Source organism: Lactuca saligna, chromosome 5 (assembly GCF_052625555.1).
Source record: "Lactuca saligna cultivar CGN05327 chromosome 5, ASM5262555v1, whole genome shotgun sequence".
Classification (NCBI taxonomy): Eukaryota; Viridiplantae; Streptophyta; class Magnoliopsida; order Asterales; family Asteraceae; genus Lactuca; species Lactuca saligna.
The window spans coordinates 67,583,997-67,606,769 of record NC_136421.1 but is presented as its reverse complement, the minus strand read 5'-3'; the positions used below and the strand labels follow the sequence as shown (position 1 = coordinate 67,606,769).

The 22,773-nt window shown below is 35.3% G+C and overlaps 1 protein-coding gene across 1 annotated transcript; it reads left to right on the top strand.

Moving 5' to 3' along the window:
* Positions 1-18,676: 18,676 nt before the first annotated feature.
* Positions 18,677-19,480, top strand: LOC145045390 (protein FAR1-RELATED SEQUENCE 5-like). Its single transcript, XM_078993728.1, has one exon. The coding sequence runs from the start codon at positions 18,677-18,679 to the stop codon at positions 19,478-19,480; it is 804 nt and encodes a 267-aa protein (XP_078849854.1).
* Positions 19,481-22,773: the final 3,293 nt, after the last annotated feature.

Below are 22,773 nucleotides of genomic sequence, written 5' to 3'. Positions count from 1 at the left end.
TCAGATTCTGATTTAGGAGGATGTACCTTGGATAGAAAAAGTACGACTGGTGGGTGTCAATTATTGGATGGAAAGTTGGTGAGCTGGCAATCAAAGAAACAGACTTGTGTGGCTATATCAACTGCTAAGGCAGAATACATATCTGCGGCTGCTTGCACTTCGCAAATTATATGGATTCAGAGTCAACTTCGTGATTATGCAATCAACATGAAAAAAATTCCTTTGTATTGTAACTCACAAAGTGCGATTCGCATTTGTCATAATCCATTGCAACATTCAAAGACAAAACACATTGCTCTTCGATATCATTTTATCAAAGATCATGTGGAAGATGGGAATATTGAAATTCATTTTGTCAAAACAACTGAACAACTTGCTGATATTTTTACAAAACCTCTTGATGAAAAATCATTTGTTAGAATTTTAGCAGGTTTGGGGATGATTAATGCGAATTCAATTTCATCCACACAAGAATAAATGTTTTGTTCAGTAGATGCGTCCACATTATTCAGAGGTTACTGTTCATTCAGAGGCTTCGCATGACTTCGCATCCATATCATTTTGCATTTGTGGTAATATCAACTAAGGTAAGTTTTACGAATATTACTTTATTTTCTTTTGAAAACTCAAAAATCCAAAAAGATTTTAATTTTTTTTGAAAACTCAAAAATCCAAAAAGATTTTAATTTTTTTTTTGTATTTTCTTTTGAAAAATCAAAAAAAAAAAAAATCCAAAAAGATTTTATTTTTCTTTGTTTTTTCAATTGTGTGCTAAGAATTTAATGCATGGATAAAATGCGAAGTGGTCATACATTTTGTTTCTATGGGAAGGTATTAAATATTTTTAAGACTAGTTAGGATGTCCCTAGAAGCATGCTGCTGTATGTAGACCAAAAGCCTCAACATGACTCTATGTGTGCAAAGAAAGCCTTAATGACATTATCACCTGATAATTTCTTCCCAAAAAGGCTTATATTCGCATAAGTCAACATGAGCTACCTTACTCTTCTCAAATGAGTTAAGAGTTTTCTGTTTTGTCCATTATAATAGAGGTACACTTCGATTCTTATCCAATCTTTTTAAACCAAACAATTCTTTCACTCCAAATTTTTTTTGAAAAGATTTGTCCTTGAGGTTTTTGATCATACCAATCAAAACCTAGACAAATCACAACTCTGTGTTTATGATCTGTCATCATGAGTCCGTGATGAAAGTGAAACCCAAAAATCATAAATCTTAAGGAATTGACGGGGAACTTTGTTCCAGATTTTACGAAACCTTTGTTTCAGTATCAAAAATTTTGAAACTTCAAATCATATTCAATTCGCATGTGTGGTCTTGATCAAATATTCAGAACCAAGAATGTTTGTTACCCAACAAGATCCAGAACAAAATTTTCTTTTGAATATGATTTCAGTGTAAGTTTCATTTGCAAATTCTTGTCATGATAAATATTTTCCAAAGTCAACTTGTCACTGACTACACTGGTCAAACAAGTAATTTCATTTACAATTTTCACCTTATGTTAAGGTTGATATGTAATGAAATTTCAAACCAATCCAAAATGACTTTTAAAAAGAAGCCCTTTGATACTTTTCTACAAGTATTCGATTGTAATTCACGGGAAACTATACAAGCAGTTGATTATCTCTCTTGATAATTAACGAAGCAACCTTTGCCCGGGGTTTTACTGCATTCATGTCAAATTGAATTGTTGACATCACAACATTCCAAATATCTTTGTTTCTTATCTTATTTCGTTTGGCACAATGTACACACGAAATCCTTGAGGTTCTGAGTACAACCAACTCAGACTGATGATTTCGCAAGTCTGGCATATGACTTCACTTTAAATCCCAAAAGTGAATGAGCCTTGCTTCCATGCGAAGGGTTTTACCGGTTCGAATTCTATAATGGATACTTCACAGGCTGTATACTCAAAATCGTTGGTATTTTGTCCGGTTTTCGAGGAGATGTGACAGTTACTTTTTGGAATGTTGTTACCTTTTGCAGTCATGATCCGACTTTTAAGGTGCCACGTCGGATAACATTAAATGTATCCCGCTTCAATTTCAAATCAATTTTGAGCAACCTATAAAAGGGGGTTAAAGAACATTGTGTACGGTTACGCAAACAAGAACTCTCACAACACTTCCAAGATTAAACCTTGATCCAAACTTCAACTTTCTTTTTCAAAACCCTAACAATGGCAGCCACTACTTCCAACACTGATGAGGTTCTTTCTCAATCCCTGATGAAGATTCAAAGCACTAACTACCAAGTTGATCCGAAAGTTTCCGCTTATCTAGAAGAGTTGAAAATGCTGATTGTTGCTCTGAAACGTTCATCTTTAGCAACTGCCATGTTCAGTTCATTTCCGGTTCCAATGGTATGGTTATCGCGTGCCGCTTCAACGGCTTCATACAATCACACGGCGGATGTGATTACTTTCAACTTAACCAACAACAAACGAGTTAAACTCTCAAAGAACTTGTTTGTGGAAATTCTGCAGATTCCAAACAACCCTCCATTTGTCAAACCTGTCAACTCGCAGGTCATTCATATGTTTAATGAAATGGGGCATCAACCGGAGTTGACAAAAATAAGTGATTTCAGAAAGTCTGGGTTGCCATGTATATGGAATTTTCTCTTTGGAATCTTTCTCAGATGTCTTACAGGAAAAATAGTCGGATTGGATAGAGGAAGAATGGAAGTATATGCTATGGTGATGGGCATATACTATGATATTAATGTCGATTATGCAACCCAGTTGTGGAAGGAATTTGTCAAAAGCCTCGAAAATACAAATTCGGAGAAGGGAATTTCATGTGCAAGATACTGGAGCTTAATTCTTGAACATGTGTATGCGAAAGAATAAATTCCAATGCTGACCAATGTTGAAGTTGCTGAATTTTCTTTCTATCAATTCCCAAAAGTTGTAGAAGATGATGAAGCAATCTTTACTCATGTGGCTCGTATTCCAAATGCGATGCTTCGCAAAGTTTCTCCCACCCACAAAATTTTGGTGAGATATTTGCGAACTGTTAATACAGATGATCAGACTGGAGTTTTACTAGATGTTGCTACTCCATCGAAGACAAAGCAGGTTAGCAAGAAAACTGTGAAGGGTACTGAAGTCATTCCAACTGAAGAAACTTCAAAGAAATCGAAGAAGGAACTCTTACCTTCCAAGTCTGGGGTACTGAAGCAAGTTTGCAAAGCTGAAGTGAGTAGTAAAGGTGTTACTATTCACAATATTCCTGCGCCAGTATCTCCAACAAAGAAACAACAAAGAGCTGAAGATGTTGCGAAAAATATGCAATGTACAATGGTTAAAAGAAGGAAGCTGGTGATTCGCAATGAATCATCTGAAGAAGAAATCGTTCCAGAAACTCCACCCGTCACAACTATGATACCTATTTCTTTACCCATCATACCAACTTCGCAAATTTCTACCACTGTTTCCCAAACCAAACCACTCGAAATAGTTCTTACCAAATCAGTTACTGAGGCGGTTCCTATTTCTGATATGGTTGTCAACGTATCTGATACGGGGGCACCTATCCTGAGTGTTGCACCATCAATTCAAACATCCTTACCCATTTCATTACCTGTTACAACTTTATCTACCACTTCATCATTTTTTTTATCATGCTCTTCAAAACCCATTCACCACACTTTTCCCTTCTCAATCACCTGAAAATCCTCAACCTTCGCAACCATTGTCTGATACAGAAGTCGAAGGAGGTGCCTTTGGTGGGATACTTGATGATATTCCTTTTGATTCAGATGAAGAAGATATTCCTGATCATATGCTGATGACAGGAAAACAATTTAAAATACTGAATCAAAAGTTAAAGACCATTATTCAATCACAAGCTGATTATGGTAGAATGTCTTCAATATCTGCCATGGAGGTTGATATAATGATCAAAGGAGCAGAGAAAAGAATCATGGAAAAAATTGCTCAATCCGATAAAAACAATGAGCTCCGAATTACGTCACAAGGAAGTAATTTTACTTATGTTGTTCAAGATCTTCGAGCAGCTACAAAAGAACGTCATGTTCTTTTTGTACAAGATGTTAAGAAGGTTCGTGAGGACGTCAACTTCAAAATTCAGGAGTTGAAGTCTGAACTTGCGAAGGATATTCAGAATGTCCACATGAAACAAGAAGAAGTTCAACAGCAAATTATGGACATTTCTTCTCAGCTTCAAAAGCTCAATAATATTCCTGTTCTTGCCGATCATAAAGCAGAAATAATGATGAAGTTTGATCAGCTCATCCAGTTAGTCACTGATCTTAAAACAGCTGTTTCGCATTCTTCATTCTCTCAAATTCTTACTCCTGAATTCTTTTCTCTAAAGATTAATACTTTAGAACAAGCTATTCACAAAGCCCTTACTCCACTCACAAATTTCACTTCTTTACTACCGAAGAGTGCTCCGCCTGTTTCCACAGGGGTGCAAGGGGGAGAAGAAGGTCGAAGTAAAGAAGAGGATGCGAAAACTGTTGGAAAGGTGATATCAACTCAGCTTGTTGCTACTCTTCCAATTCCTTCAAAACCGATTTCTGCAACAACAATTACCACAAGAACAATTACCAAAGGTATTGTTATCGGAAGAAATGAAGGAGGTTCAAGTTCAAAACCTCAAAAGGATGTTGTAGGAAGAGGAAAAGGAATATTATATGAAAAATCAAAAGAAGAGTTGAAAGTTGAGGCTGAGGCTGAGATGGAGAAGATGAGGCAAGTTCAGAGTATTATGAGGCAACGGGCAAGTGATCCTCCCTCCATGAACAAAGGAGATCCTGCAAAACTTTACTCTTACGAAACCATAGAGTCAAAAGTTGTGTGTAGGGAGATGTATGAGTTCGAGAAGAAGCCAAATAGAAGTTATGATATTGCGAACTCAGATCATTGCCAATTGGACTTCCCTATAAATGAAATGTTGTTCATCAATGCACAATACAAGATCAGTGAGAAATTTGATAATCCGAATGATTACACTCAAATGAAAATTAGATTTCATGTTGTCTTGGGGAAGAATCCAGATGAAGTTTGGTCTTTAATGAAGATCAAAAAGGTGGTAACGATAAAGAAGGATATTCTGTTTGAAGATATGCTACAAAATTTTAGATATTTTTTATCAGAGCTGACAACAAACAATATGACTTCACAGTTGTTGACTTTCCTTTGATGAACTGCAATGACTTAATTCAAGTAGCACTGATCTTGAAGCATATGGAAGAAAACAATCTTAAAGGCTCTGATACAGATGTGTTCAAAGCAAGCTTCGCACATGTGAAGACTTTCATAGACAATTATTTCGATTGTCTAGCCCTTACAGATGATGAATTAGCAAATGTTGTGGGAAGGGAAGTGAAAGTTCCATGGGAGGAGACTTTAACACAATCTGCTTTGTCAAAGTATGGTGTAGGAGAAATCTGCCTTAAACCTTTTGGCATGGTATTTTCTGGCAGAGATACAAAAGGAAACCCGGAGAAATTTTTGTTCAAAGTCTCAGAGATTGAAAGATATAATTCTTCGCAATATACACACTTCATTGTACCTATGAATAATTGCAAGAAAAATAACGAAGGAGACAAGAAAGATTTGTAGAAGGTGATCTCCTGGTATGGAGAAGTGCGAAAGACAATTCACTCTGCAATTCAAAAGCTTATGAGTTGAATTGTATCGACTGTTTACAAAGGGGGAGAATGTTGATGTATATTGTAAAAGTCGAATAGAGTGTTTTGTGTAGTTTCGCATTTTATGTTATTTTACTAAGTCATCTTTTATGCGAAGTTAAAATGTATAGACTTAGTATATTTCTTGTTGGTTCCCTATAAATAGGAACTTAGGCTAGAAGTAGAAGCACGATGCTAGAACTCACTTCTGCTTAATTTTGTAATCAGTCTTAATCAATATGAGATCTGATTAATATTTACTCTCTGTGTTCTTCATCTTCAATCATTCAAATCTATCTTTTCTTTTCTAAATTCTCGATAACAATTCTCATCATAGGAATGGACTATAATTCTCCCTTCATTAAAAGTATAATGAAAAATACTAAGTAACTAAACACTTATAAATTCCCAATCTTAGTTACTTAGGAAAATGTGAAAAGGTGCTAGCCCATAAAATTACATTTTGTACCTTACCAAGTCGTTAGTGGAGCGTGTGTGGTTAACCGGCACACTAATATGGACTAGTAAGAGTGGCAAAGGGTAACTTGACTTTATTATAGATCGGTGGAGCGTGTGTGGTTAACCGGCACATCGATTAGGTAATATTGTTAAGGGTACCAAGTCAATTTGTATGGTTATTCACACCTTGTTTGTGATCCTCGGCATCCCAGTCACAAATTTGAAAGGGCACAATCGAGATTCAAACATGCCATTGAAAAGTTCAATGTATCTCAAAAGATCTAGGAGTTTCAAAACCAATAAAACCTAATAATAAAATATTTCGTTTTCATGGTGGAAATTGGTAAATCTTCATTTACCTACCTTCAACTATTTTATAATTTGGATTACGGCATCCCTCTTCCAGTTATAAATAGGTTGTTGGGTCCTAGCCTTAATATTTCATATTGGGTGTTATATTAAGGACTTTAAATCAACTAACTTGAATTTCTCCCATTATAGATGTCTAGTTTAGACAGCTGTGGTCTTCCCAAATCTTTAGGAACAAGCTTCCTAATGAAGATGATATCCCAAATGGCAATGAAGGTGAAAGATTAATCCCTTTGTTGGGCATTTGTGGGACCAGAAATCATACTTCACTTAATCCACCTCCTCCAATAAATCTCCCTATCCCACAAGTTTTAAGACTTGATAAGTTCTAAGTCACTCAATCCCTATTGGCAAGCAAAGTTTATGTGCTTAGATCTTGGGGATTAAGCCACATATTGACAAGTCGGGAGAGTCGGGTGTCGAAGTCTCGAGGTAGCTGGCTGCTGACTTGGTTCTTCAGTCACTCCCTGATGACAGGTCGCGACAAGACCCTTAATGATCTTACCTATTTTCTCGATGATGCTAAATCAGCAATGATTTGGAGCATTAGTAAAGCAAATTGGATTGGAAGATCTACTTTCCAAACCTATTTGGACATTGAAAATGGTGACATTGGAGGTCCAGGAAAAACTTTCTCTTCCCAATGGAAAGGGATCGGCCATAGTCAACTCGGTTGACCAAATGGTAAAGAGAAAGGTTAAGTCTGTGATAGTTTCATGTACCGTTTCCAAAGAGTCCATATGATTATGTTGCCAAAGGAAAGATTTTGGTTGCGAAGCTGCTAAATTTACCTGAAACATCTTAAGGATGGTAAAGTCAATAGGTTTGACTCTACTTCAGGTAAAGTCCATTGTCTAACTCTATTAAGTTTCTATTATGAGATTCTTATTGCATAATGTGACGAGGTCATATGTTGATGTTTTAAGAATCAAAGAAAAGATGAAGAAACTTAAAGGAAGTATATGATGATTCTGATCGCGAAGATGGATTTTGATGGCATGGTTCGGTGATCAGAATTTTGAGTTGTTACTTAAGAGTTATGATATATTGCTTAGGAATATATAACAACAAGTTTTCCATATGGATTGTAAGGATAAATTTTTCCGCAAAGTTTTAAAATAAAAGAAAAAAGGGTTTTGATTTTATTTATTTTAAGTATCTTACAATGGCATTTGTGAAAAATTGTTGATTATATGTTTCCATTGATAAGCAATATAGGAAATGGATTTGATTCTTTCATTTGTGGTAGTGTCATAGTTTACCAAATAAGGAAAGATTCTCATCACCCAAGTTTTAGTTGGATATAAACTTGGAATCATGCAAGTTGTATTGTGTGATGAATGAGAATTTTCATCTTTGGTAAATTAAGACTAATTCCTTGTTCACATTCGCATGTGAGTCAAGTGAAGGACTAAAGGATTGGGTACACTTGGTTGTGTGCTGGTCAGGTCCACCACAAAGGTTGATAAGATTTACTAAAGTTTAGTAAATATGATTATGCTTACAAGTTTAAGTGTAATTCTGAAACATTGGAAAAGTTTCAATGTATGGCAGAATGAAAAAGAAGAATCAAATAAGGCAGAAAGATAAAAGTTTCTCCAATCTGAAGAGATGGGAGAGTACTTGTGTATTTTGTGTTATGATTATCTTAGTGATTATGAAACCATGTCACAATTGATCATCTGGAGACACCTTAGTTCATTTTGGTTGACTAAGGAGAGGAATCGTGAATTGTTGAAATGGTTAGATCAAAAGATAAAATATACTTCGTTCCAAAATTAAATCTTAGAGTCATACTCCAAGATTAAGCCTTGAGTGACATAATCTTAAGAAAGGTTTATAACACTTGTTGAATGTATAGTAAAATGTGTTCTTACTCTTGTACATTTGAAATTGGTAAGTTGTGATGTTTTGGATAAAACAAAGACCAACTAAGACCAATTGTGAGAAGTGTTTAACTTGATAAGAATCTGCACTAACTCCTGAATATTTGTTTTTGTCAAGGAATGGTTCTTGACAAAGAGAATCTTATATGTCAAGAGGTTAGTGGGAGCCTTAAAAGGATCTTAAGATAGATTCAAGAACTAATCAAGAGTTTTGTTAATCACTAGAGGTTTGTAACCTATCGTGTTGACATATTCTGTGCCCATTCCAGTTAAAGTTGGTTTTACATTGGAGTTCTGAGAGTTCTCAACTGGTTGCATAACAACTTGGAAGCAATGGCAGACCCTTGAGCTGCCAGGTGGCAAGAAATTAGATTGAGTTCAGTCCATATGAGTTTGGATTTGTCATTATCCTTGTCTTGTGACTATGGTTTTGACAATTCACATGGATAAGAACACATACACCATTAAATCTAAGTGTCATAAGGTTTCTCTCCGATTCATGAAAATGATAGTGAGGAAACTCTTTCACTAAGTAGATTTAAGTGGATAGCAAGTGTGAAGTTTGCATTCTCATGTCGTTAGTGGAGTGTGTGTGGTTAACCGACACACTAACTAATGAGAATGGCAAAGGTTTAGACTCACATGTGAGCTATCTAAGGAAAGGGTTAGACTCCAGGTGTATGATTTGATAAAGTCTTATCAAGACAATCTAGTATCAGAAATCTGACTGATTTCTAGGTACATGTCAAAGCTAGTCGGAGCATAAAGTGTTATGCTAGATAGATAATAGTCATTATGCTAGTGGGAGCATGATGATTATTTTGCAATTTAGCAATGTTAATTATAGAAAACAAGAGTTTCAACTCGCTTTGAAAAAGTTGTTTTACTATAATTAAGGGAGAGAAATTTATACTTCATTTCAATTCTACAAGCTTAGATTGAGATTTTAATCAACTTTTGTCAAGAATATATATGAATGTTATGTTGGAATGGTTCAACATAAGGAATTTCTATATATGTTGCTTTCTCAAAATTCGATTATGATTACAGCATCCCTCTTCATAGTTCGAATTATGAGAACATGGCAAATAAAAATATTATAGCATGAATCGTATCCCATATGCTTCGGATATAGCATCGGTTGCATGTGTTATAATATTCATCCATTCTAAATTTTTCTAATGCTTAGGGCGTTAAGAAGGGAAAATGGATTAGAATTGGATATGACTGAGATGATTAAGCAATTGTCGAGAAAAATTTGGGGTTTTCCAAAGTTTGGTTACTCATGGACAATTGGAAGTATAGAGTAAGGATCATATTGACATATTTTGGAAAGAGGCAACTCTTGTTCAAAAGTGATGGTCAAGATGGGAATATGGAATTGTTTCCATAGGTGGAGGTTATTCTTTGAATCTGTGTAAGATTAAAGAACTAAATGCAAAGAATGATGTTCAAAGGAATGTACTTTGAATTTGAGACTTCATCTCCAAGGAATTGCTTTCCATTGGAATACTTTGTAATGTTTGTTGCCAAGTCTTTGTGACTTGTGTGAATATCATTACAAGAGGATCATTGCATAGATTACGGTAAATGACAAGAACGTGGTATTCTTACATTTACAATAAGGATTGGGATTGTGAAATGAGAATCATAGAAGTCATGTTCAATTGATATACATTTCACAAAGAGATGACCATATGTAAACATAGTGTTCATACTTGGAGTATGGCATAGCTATTGTTTAGAGAAACATAGTATGCATGCTTGGAGCATGGCATCACTACTGTTTCAATTCAAGTATTAAGTTGATTAATCGAAACATGAATAATGAGTGATCAATATGGTTCTTAGATAAAAGGTGTTTTATTTACGCTCAAAGTGTTGAGGCCATATAGGATTAGTATTATTTTGTGTTTCACTTTGCATGTTTTGACTTCCAGAATAATTAGGTCATTCTCCCGAATGAACAAGTTATTAAAACCATCCACAGTCGGTCATATGTTGGAAGTAGATATGAATCAAGATTGTCATGAATTTGGCTTGTATGATTTGTCTAAAGTGCTTTAGACAATGCAATAGTTGCTACAACATTCATGAGTACTCATAAGGGCTGAGTATTGGATTCAACCCACGCTCATTTGGATTCACTTCATGGATTTTATCACGAGTGAATCATGAGACGATAATATCTTATATTCTTCAAACCTAGAGATATGAGTTGTTGACTATGAGTTGGTTATACATTGATTGCACATAAACGCATTGGTAACTCGATGTTATAAAACGTGCCTTTGTGTATGATTCAACAAATAGTTAGTACAAGAATATGAGTCGAAGTTTATCCATTCCTTTTACCTTCGGGATAAAAGCGATATCTGTGGGCCCTCGATGATTTGATGGTGACAAATGGAAGTGCTCGGTCGGGCCAGGACTGATTTGATTTATTCAATTAGTCAGTCATCATAAATCAGAAATCGAGAAACAACAAATGGACACAGAGAATGATTATAATCCATGTCTCAGTCCATATGATATCTAGAATGGAGGAAGATATGATCCCTTATCTAATGGACAAGTCATTGACAAAGGTCAGAGTTCGACAGAAGCTTTTGAGAGCTACGATTGCTAGTCGGGTTTTGAAGTCATACTTGCAATAATAGTTGTAGACTTATCCAAGTGGGAGACTGTTGGATTAATGTCTAAGTCCATAACTATAATTGGTAAAACTTGACCCGACCCGACATGGTCCATTTGGGTTGCATGGCATCATGCACTTGGATAGACTAAAATGAGTGAAATAACACTTAAGGTTTATTAATATAGTATAAGTTCTAATATATTAATAAGGTTGTTTAATTAGTATTGATCAAGAATTAATTTGGAATTAATTAAGTGATCAAAAGGAGACTAATTAAATATATGGGTTGATTGTGTAAATCATTCATTCTTATATATGTGGGCTTGTGATCCAAGATTCCTTATGTTGGACTAAGTCCATGGGGTGACCCATGGATGCTCCATGGAGGTTAAAATCCATGGAGCATAAGGAATGGGTAAAGTCACGAGTTACATGGTGTAACCCTAATAGCCACTATATAAAAGAATCCCATGGCTTAAGAAATCGTACACTATGTGTGAGGGCAAGGCAAAACGATTTCATGAAGTGTTCAAGTTTCTCTCAAGTTATTCCAAGTGTATTTGGTGTTGTGTGAACCATTTGAGGTGTCACACTTGGGGCACTAGGCACTCAAGCTTCATGAAGACAAGCACCAACAAAAGGTATGTTATTCTAACTTGTGTTATTCAAAGTTTTGTATGCTAGAATAGAACAATACCTTGGAAAGTTGATATTTTCATGTATAATAGAGAAAACATAGATCCAAGGTATTTAGGGTTTCATGTACGCTTAGGAGTGTTAGATTGCTCAAAACCCAACAGTCTTCGCACTAAAAATCTGGAGGCACTACTTATATGGGACGAAGAGCGTGGTGTACACTGATCATAAAAGCCTCCAACACATACTGAAACAAAAAGAACTCAACATGAGGCAGCGTTGATGGGTCGAGCTACTTAATGATTACGACTGTGAAATTAGATATCACCCGGGGATAGCCAACGTAGTGGCGGACGCCCTAAGTAGGAAGGAGTATTCTGGTCGAAGGACCAAGTCGTTGACGATGACTATCCATTCACATCTATCCACACGAATCAAAGAGGCTCAGTTGGAAGCCTTAAATCCTGAGAATGTGACAAGAGAATCCCTGCGCGGAATGGATAAAAATTTGGAGGTTAAGGGTGACGGAGCCTACTACTTCATGGACCGAATCTGGACTCCACGCCATGGAGGTTTCAGAGACTTGGTCATGAGGGAAGCACACAACACTCGCTACTCCACCCGGGTTCATATAAGATGTATCTGGATCTCAAAAAGTTATATTGGTGGCCGAACATGAAAGCGGAGATCACTACCTTTGTGAGCAAGTGCCTTACTTGCGCGAAGGTCAAGGTCGAATATCAAAAGCCATCAGTACTCCTCCAACAACCTGAGATACCGGAATGGAAGTGGGAGCGGATCACAATGGACTTTATAACCAAACTGCCCAAGACAGCGGGTGGGTTAGATACCATTTGGGTCATCGTTGACAGGTTGACCAAGTCCGCACACTTCCTACCCATCAAGGAGACGGACAAGATGGAGAAGCTCACTAGAACATACCTTAAGGAAATAGTACGACTACATGGCGTCCCTATATCTATTATCTCGGACAGGGATAGTAGATTTACCTCGAGATTATGGCAATCACAACAAAAGGCGCTAGGGACGAGGCTGGACATGAGTACAGCCTACCATCTGCAGACCGACGGACAAAGTGAGAGGATGATCCAAACCTTAGAAGATATTCTACGAGCTTGTGTGATTGACTTTGGCAAATCGTGGGACACACACTTACCTCTTGTGGAGTTTTCCTACAACAATAGTTATCATACGAGCATCAAGGTAGCTCCATTCGAAGCCCTCTACGACCGGAAGTGCAGATCCCCTATGTGCTGGGCAGAGGTGGGTGACACTCAGTTAGCTAAAGGACGAGTTCCTGACAACGCCCTCACTGGTCCGGAGATCATTCGAGAAACGACTGAAAAGATTGTACAGATTCGTGAATGACTAAAAGCTGCTAGGGATCGACAGAAAAGCTATGCAGACAAACGAAGAAAACCCTTGGAATTCCAGGTGGGAGACCGAGTCCTTTTAAAGGTCTCGCCCTGGAAGGGCACGATACACTTCGGAAATCGTGGAAAGCTGAACCCAAGGTACATAGGGCCTTTTGAGATTCTCGCTAGAATCGGCCCTGTAGCCTACAAACTCAACCTACCCCACGAGCTAAATAACACACATCATACCTTCCACGTCTCAAACCTGAAGAATTGCCTGTCCGACGAGACTCTCGTGATTCCCCTCGACGAGATCGAGGTCAATGAGAGCCTCAACTTCGTGGAAGAGCCTGCGGAGATTTGGATCGGGAAGTAAAACGAACGAAACAAAGTCGCATCCCAATTGTGAAAGTTCGGTGGAACGCCAAGCGGGGACCGTAATTTATTTGGGAGCGCGAAGATCAAATGAAACTCAAATATCCCCATCTCTTCGCTTAGAAGTATTGTAATTCTTACCTGTATGAATTCAAAATTTCGGGACGAAATTTCCCTAACGGGGGGATGATGTGACAACCCAAACTTATTGTCGTTACATAATCCCGTCTTCACTAACGGAATTCATCGTTATATATTATTTTCCGTAATGTTTGGAGTCGCCAATAAATAAATATCTAGTTATTTATATTTCTTGATATTATCATAAGTAATTATAACTTATAAGTGTTAACGCCGTTCAACTAAATAGAGTTAAACTACTTTTCAACCACTTCACCCGGGTAAAAAGTTTTAACACCGTTAAACTTTAGCATCCGGTAGCCGTGTACCGGGTGCAATACCCGAGGCACATAAAATGAGAGTGAACACCACTTGGACACTCTTTTACCACCCATTCACCCTCTCTCACTACTTTCTCTCTCTAGACCCGAACCCGACTCCAAAACCGCGAATTCCAACTTCCAAACGTAAGAGTTTCTTCCCTATCTTGTTCTAAATGTATTTTATTGTATTTAGAACACAAAAATCATATGAGTTAGTGGGAAAAATGGAGTTTACGGCCTAAGAAGCCCCTTAGGCCGTAAACACCTCAAATCTTGGCCAACATTCCATTTTTCCTTCCTTTAAGCTTGTGTACTAATTAAGGGATATACCTAGACGAGTTTGGACACCCAAACATAAGATTTTAGAGCCTAAAAGGGAGTTTACGGCCCAAGCCTATGCTTAGGCCGTAAACACCCATTTTCCATGTTATAAAGTCCCAAAAACTCATATAGGGCATTTAGGAATTTAACTATGACCCTAGGAAATGTTTAAGGCCATTAAACATCTCATTTTGAAGCCAAAAGAGGAGTTTACGGCCAAGGCTATGATTGGGCCGTAAACTACCCAATTTATATGCCAAAATGTCCCAAAAACCCACCTAAGGCCTTCTAGAATTCAACTAAGACTTAAGGAAGTGATTTGGACCATTTAACAATCCATTTTGTAGGACAAAATGGAGTTTACGGCCCAAGCACAAGTTTGGACCATAAACTCCCCCAAATGACACCAAATGAAGGTTTTACCCCCCCCCCCCCCAAATTAACCCTAGGCATTTACTAGAAATATATGGAGTTGAAATAAGGCCTTAACTTGCACTTTTGGAGGAAAACAAGAGTTTACGGCCAAGCCTAGGGGCTTACGGCCATAAACTCCCAAGGAGTGGCCTTTGGTCCAAAAACTCCAAGGTAGTGAACTCTTGGACTCCCCCGCAAACCCCTCATGGCCTTATACCACTCTCGGGAACCCCATCTAAGCCCTAGAATCCCGAATCGATGCTAAAATGCCTAAATACCTTAATAAAAAGCATAAAATGATTAATTTATTGTAAAATACATATTTTATATGACATTAGGGTCCTAAAAGGTGCACAAGTTGTTATTTGGTACAAAACGGTCAACCGACACTCTCACCCGATTTACGCGATTTCAGGTGAGTTCATACCCCTTAAATGAACCTTTCAAATGTTTTATATGTTTTAGGGGGAGATAAAAGTTGATTATACATGTTTATGGAAATTTATACAAGACAATTATTCATGTTACGGAAATTAATCACATGTGATTCACTATCCCTAGTTCAAATCACATGTGATTTATCACTATGCCTTATAAATAGATTCTACGTTTTCAAAACTATTTTGGATAAATAATCAAGTTTTTAAATGCTTATTTTGGACAATACTTTTATTAAACAAATATTCTTATAAAATGTAACCACGCTAATATAATTATTTAAGTAAGACTTGAAGGACTTAGGACCGATAACTCGCCTTATTTCCTGTTCTTGTTTGATTGTGGGCTTAGGGTAGTGGTTATCCGTCCGACTGTCGTTGATTTCTTAGTTATATATCTTGTATATTAGTATGGGACACGAGTATTTCTCATTTCATTAGATGCCTAAATCACTAACATGACAAGAACCATACACACTAAGTTAACTATAATAGGTATAGTTAATGCTACTACTTACTATAGCTATTACTCTCTACACTATAATATGCACTATTACCAAACAATACACTAGTAAGAGAACACACTATAAACTATACTAAAAGACTACTACTCTATAACAAAAGAGAAAGCACTAAACAGACGATAACACACTAACTCACTACGAGATACTTTATTCGCTACCCACTACGCCCAGAGTTTTCCGACAGGAAGACGATGCTATATGTATAGATCTATATGGGGCAGATGCTATTACATCCCGACTGTTAACTTCAGTCCGAGCCGCACAGGTCCAGGGATGCCACTACTTCACTACATTGTACATGACCGGGAAGGTCATGGGGTCCGCTATTACTCACACTATTGGTAACATACAAGAAATACACTATAACCGCACTAAAATACTAAACTAAAGGTTAAGTTAATATCCCGAAGTAACCAAGCATCTAACACTAAAGGAAGTTGGTACCACTATTATTGATTTCAGGCATAACTTACCATATTGCATTACTTATTGGAGAGGCACTGTTATACTTTTACGATAATGGTTTTCAAAGATGAAAATGACATGTTTCTTAAAGGTTTTCACTTACAATGTATTTCTGGAAAATATAGGATTTTCTAGGTTTTACTACTACTTATGACTGTAAGTTACAACTTTTCATACTATCGGTTCTAATGCTTTTTATACGAAAACTCACACTAAACTCTTATGAACTCACCAGCTTTATGCTGATATTCGTTTTCAAAATAACTTGTATCCTCAGGTCAAAGATAGACAGGTACAGGTGCAACATTTTGGAGAAGGTGGAGCATACAAGATCCATCTCTTATTTTTGTATTACTTTTGGTGTTTATGAACATTACGAAAAACATTTGTAATTAAACTCACTATGTAAATGAAATGGTTGTATGTTTCTTGTTTTTACTATTATGCAATTGTGATGATACTGTACATGACGTCCTCCACCCGAAACGTATTCCGCCGTTATCGGTTTTGAGGCGTGACAATATATATATATATATATATATATATATATATATATATATATATATATATATATATATATATATATATGGAAAAGTGAATATACCCTTAAGGGTATATAAGATTAGGTACCCAATGCTTAAAACTACATAGTTTTGATTGGTGGTTTAATTTAATTGAAAAAAATAAAAATTTCCTTAAACACTATTGTTTCCTTATTGAAAAAAAATAACTAAAAGTCGATCCCTATTGCTTCCATAATCGCCTATTACCTTTAGCCGGTTGTGAATTTTTTTCTCGTAGGTTGCCGTCATTCTTGCATCACAGGTTCGTGCTACTTCATTCATTATCTTTTTCTTTATTATGAAATTCAAATTCATTGTTAATTAGTTATTGTTATCAATTTGAGTATTTAAGTTCTTGAATATAGTATTCTTAAATTCTCTCGCATGGTTCATCCAATGTGTATATATATATATATATATATATATATATATATATATATATATATATATATATATATATATATATATATATATAAAAGTGTGTGTATTGCAAGTGTTTTTTTTATTCTTTTATTAGTTACATAAATCATTATCAAAAGGATTTAGTCATAAATTATGTAATTTACACCCTTCTAAATCTTTAACCAATTGATATAAAAATTTTATATTTTTATTGTGATGACGGTATTTAACTATCTAATGTAAAGTTTCAGATTCTTCAAAAACGATTACAAAGAAATCGAAATTCATAGGCAAAGCAATTTATAGATAAAATTTGGTGTATCAGATTAGTCGAAAATTTTTGGTGTTAATTTTCTCGTTCAAATTCATAGGCAAAGTAATTCACAATTTACCATTGATTTCACTTTTAAGTATTAATTTTGCATATGTTTTCTAGTTCCGATTGTTTATCAACGGAAATTTTTATTTCATATGTTCTATTATTATCCATGCTGCTTTTGTTTGATCAAATTTAGTATAATTTATTGGTTTTGATATAATGAAAATGTTAGACCATCTCTAAAAAGTTACTGGAATGACATTAATAGGGTCAAGTTCTTATTGTCTTTTACGTGTGGTTTTGTGCAAGTTATGATGTTTGAAACAGAAGCAATTGATCAGGCTATAGAACCGTATATAAATGAAAATGTTGATACAAATGATTTTGTAGAAGCAACATATGAATCTGAAGAACTTAACGATTTCGGAGTGAACATTGAATTTGACGAAGATGATGTTAATGATGAAAGGATACTCGAAAAAGTTTTTGATACACCCGATGATGCCTATACATTTTATAATGATTATTCTTTTTTGCATGGCTTTGAAATACGTAGAGATGACACAGTTAAAAATCCTAAAACAAATAGGCCTTTTTGGATGATATATGTATGCAACAAAGAAGGTTTCAAACGGATGGACAAAAATGCTTCAAGAGAAAATGAGAAAAAACGTCGTAGAGATGTTAGAACAGGATGCCAAGAAAAACTTCGAATAACAAGACAGGGGGATGGGAAGTAGTTGGTGGAATCGTTTAATGACACACACAATCACGACTTGACCATGACACCTACGAAGGTGATGAAGCATCAATCTCACAACAATTTCCATCGTTCAATAGAAGGTAAATCTCTTATGGTGCAATTTGGTCAAGCAGGGTTGAAACCTTCTCAAATTAAAAAGGCTGTTAATACAATGAAAACCTCAAATGTAGCTGATGTAACTTCAAAGCAATGTGTTGATGTCTTATTTGAGCATCGAAAACAACATAGAGGAAAGGAGTTCTATGGACTTATAAAACATTTTCAAGATAAAACGTTAGTTGACAGTGACCAATATTTTGCCGTGGATTTGTTTGATGATGGGTATCCTAGAAATATCTTTTGGGTTGATGGTAGATCAAGAGATGCCTATACAAAATTCAAAGATGTTGTTGTGTTTGATGTCACTTATATGACTAACAAATTCAAGATGTCTTTTGCTCATTTTACTAGGGCGAATCATCATGGACAATCTATACTTTTTGGTGGAGCATTGCTTGAAAACGAAAAGGAATAGACATTTGAATGGTTATTTGAACATTTCCTCAAATGTATGTTTGGCAAGTATCCGAAGACAATTATTAGCGATCAAGACAAAGCTATGGGAAATGCAATAAAAAAAGTGTTTCCAAAGACTCGACATCGTTTTTGTTCATGGCATATCAGGAAGCATGAAACTGAGCACCTTCAATCGTATGTTTCCCGTTACAGTGATTTTCAAGAAACACACAACCAATGGGTAAATAGTGACAACATTGAACAATTTGAAGCAATATGGGAATACATGCGTATTAAGTATGAAATGGAAAGCAATTGTTGGATTAGTGACATGTATAACCAACGTATACATTGGGCTAAACCCTTCTTGAAGGATATTATCTTTGCTGGTATGACCACAATCGGGCGGAGTGAAAGTATCAATTCATTTTTTGATGGTTTTGTTAACTCGAGGACCATGTTGAATGAATTCGTTGTGCAATACGACAAGGCAATTGAGTTACGAATGGCTTCTGAAGAAGATGAAGACTTCAAGACTATGAACTCAAGGCCAATTCTTTCTTCAGTGCATCCAATCGAAGCAAAAGTAGGTCAATGTTATACTAGAAAGATGTTTGATACTTTCAAAAAAGAATGGACCGAAGCTATGACCAATTTGACTCATGAGACTCTAACAAAAACTACAGAAGAAAGTACATATAGAGTTGGGCAATTGGATGTTGATAAAAAATATTGGCGTATTGTTACCTTTCGTTCTTTAAATCAAATCAGCGTCACATGTTCGTGTTGTATGTATGAGAAAAATGGGATTTTATGCAAACATAACTTATATGTGATGAAGAAGAAGCATGTTCAAGAAATGCCGAGTCACTATATTTTACCGCGATGGACCCTTGAAGCTAGGTAGAAACTGGGTAGTGTTAGTATCGGACTCGGAGAAATAAATAATGAAAATGGAGTTAGTGCCTATACATTATTTTGTGTTCGTTCGAATTTTACTAAGCTATTTGAACAAGCAAGGGACTCTCCTTCGGAGATACAAAAACTCAATACGATATTGATAAGTCTTTTAGATGATCAAGTCAATCGAAAAAAATCTATGCCTTTAGAGAATGCATCTCAAAGTTCTTGTATGGGAGTTTCGCAAGTAGATATGATGCCACAGTTATCTATCCGGGATCCTCTTGGTCCAACTACTACGAAAGGGCGTCCTAAACTTGCAAGCAGAATCAAGTCTTCTTTAGAAGCCCCTAAAAAACGAACATGCTCTTACTGTCAAGGATTGGGTCATTATGCTACTAGTTGTTAAAAAAGAAAGGTAATTATAATAATAATTTAATGATTAAAAAATGAACTCTAATGATTATATTAACAATTTTTTATTTTTTTCATATATCAGGCAGATGAATCGTTGCAAGAGACATAATGATGAGATGTGTTGTTTCTGTGGGCAAAAGAAAAACTAGATACTTCATAACATTTTTATTGGTTAACTGCACATTTTTCATGTTTTAGACACAAACAATGTATGAGTAATCTGGAAGTTATTGATGTTTCTTAACAATTTTAATGTTTTCCAATGAAATTTGTTGATTGTTTATGATTTGTGTGATTATTGATGCTTCTTAATTATATCTTTTCTGATTTTCTCACCCACATGGACCTCAATCATTGGCTGTTTGGTATGTTTTTTATAAGAAACTGGAAATTCATGATAAATGGTATTGAGTTTATTAGTTTGGGAAACATAAATATTACATTGCTTATTGTCTTTTAACAAATCATCAACTGAAATTGGTTGCATTTCTTCTACTTCTTTCCTCAACTTCTCAAACAAAACAGATGATAAATAGCTCTCTCCAAAACCTGCATGAATTGTCAAGATTACCAGCACTGTGAACCAAATGGGCAAGCTCATGGTGTATAAAAACACGTTCCTGTTGTACGATTAAAAAACCAAATAATATAATTAGAAAAATACCAATTACAAGACAAAAATTAAAGTTAAACACATAAGAACAATCTTGCCTTGTTGGACGATTTTGCCCCTGTCCATGGCAGGGGACTAAAATTGCTTAATTTATTGAGTTGATGAAGTTGAATTCATAGTTGATGTTACTGATCGTAACTTTCAACTATTACATGAGTTTGACTACATCAAACTCTAGTTTTAAAAAAAGGAAATAAAAAAAGAGATGGAGAAAGAATCAATCAAGCATTTGTAGAGCAAAGAGGACCAAAAATAAATAAACTGTGTTGATGTGCTTCTCAAATACGACTTCACAGAGAAAAAAAAGAAATAACTTTTATCCACAAATGAGTTAACTGTGAAAAGTGAGAACAAAAGACTCCATTACTTTGTATTCATCTTAATTACTTTGTATTCATCTTAATAAAGGCTATATATAGCCTAATATGCATACATCACGTGGGAGAAAAAATAAAACAATAAAATACTATTTAAATCCTAAAGTTATGACGGCAACCTACGGGAAAAAAATTCACAACCGGCTAAAGGTAATAGACGATTATGGAAACAATAGGGATCGACTTTTAGTTGTTATTTTTTTTCAATAAGGAAACAATAGTGTTTAAGGAAATTGTTATTTTTTTCAATTAAATTAAACCACCAATCAAAACTACGTAGTTTTAAGCATTGGGTACCTATATATATATCAACTTTTTTTCCTTCCTTTTGTTCATGTATATATATGTATTCCGTGTTTCATATAACATATTACTTTTATATAACATATTACTTTTATGGAAATTATATGGAATGATTATTGACAATTTATTTAAATTCTTGTATTTAAAACTTTTTTCTGTATATTTTGTAAACTCTATGGCAATAAATGTTTATAAAACTCAATTTTAGTGGTCACATGAATTTTAAAAGACAAATTTTAATTTAAAAAGAAATCAAACGCAAGAACATTTTTTTAATATACCCATTAAAAAAAAATTAATAACAAAAAACGCTACAATAACATTAAGTTCTACAAAACTATAATAATTTGAAATTTGTTTACTTTAAGAGTGTTTTCTTTTTATGATTTAACCATATGAATTTTGAATTTTTTAAACAACTTTAACCAAGTTAAAAAATTTCGATAGTTTAAAGAAATTCATGGTTGAACCCAATATTTTAAAAAGCAGTTTGAATCACTCGGACTGGAAATAAGGTACAACAACGATTTTGTAACATCTCATTTTCACCACTAAAAATTTTTCATTTTTAATTAATGTGAAACTGTTCATTTTTTAAATACAAGCTACGAAAATCATTTATTCCAAGTTACATTTATCGAAAATCAAAGTAATATAATAACATGGAATCATCAATGCTATTGATGAGTGTGTACGGTCACGTCTTCGTTTTCCCACAAACTGATGATATCTGAAAACAACAGCAATTGGGTAAGCATAAAGCTTAGTAAGTTTTCCCAAAATATCACATGCATTAAGACAGGTAAAAACATGTAATTGTCCAATCAGTCATCGGACTAGAATACTGTAACATCCCAAAAATAAGATCAAAAAAATCAATTTTAAATTAATAAAACCAATATCCCAAAAACATCATTATAAAGATCCAGATAAAACAAATGTATAAATCGTCATATCATATCAGAGTAAATCACAAAATGTGGAACGAGGTGGTGTGCGTTCTCCAATCATTTCGGACTCTTCCTTTTGGAACCACGAGTGCCTGAAACATAAACTGAAAATCGTAACCACAACGCTTAGTGAATTCCCCAACATACCACATGTCATACATAAATAAATACATAATGGGCCCTGCCCAATGAGTGTATCGGACCCCGTCTACACTCGCATAATGAGCCCCGCCCACTAAGTATAATGGGCCCCGCCTAAACTCACGTATCGGGATCCACCCACTGAGTATAACAGGCCCCGCCCAAACTCACATAATGGGTCCGCCCGACATATAAATCATATAAGCACATACACATACAAGAGTCATAGAGACATCTAGTATCTTAGCATCACTGATCATGGGTTGTCATTGATGCCTTAGACCCGCTAAACATGGTGAGGAAACTCACCTCACACTGTTGAATCTCACAGAAAGAATCCATGCCTGCTGGCACACTAAAATCATCGCACTAACAATTATAAATAACATCTAATTGATAATTGGATCCCAACAGACTAAAAGTCCAAACTAGGGTAAAA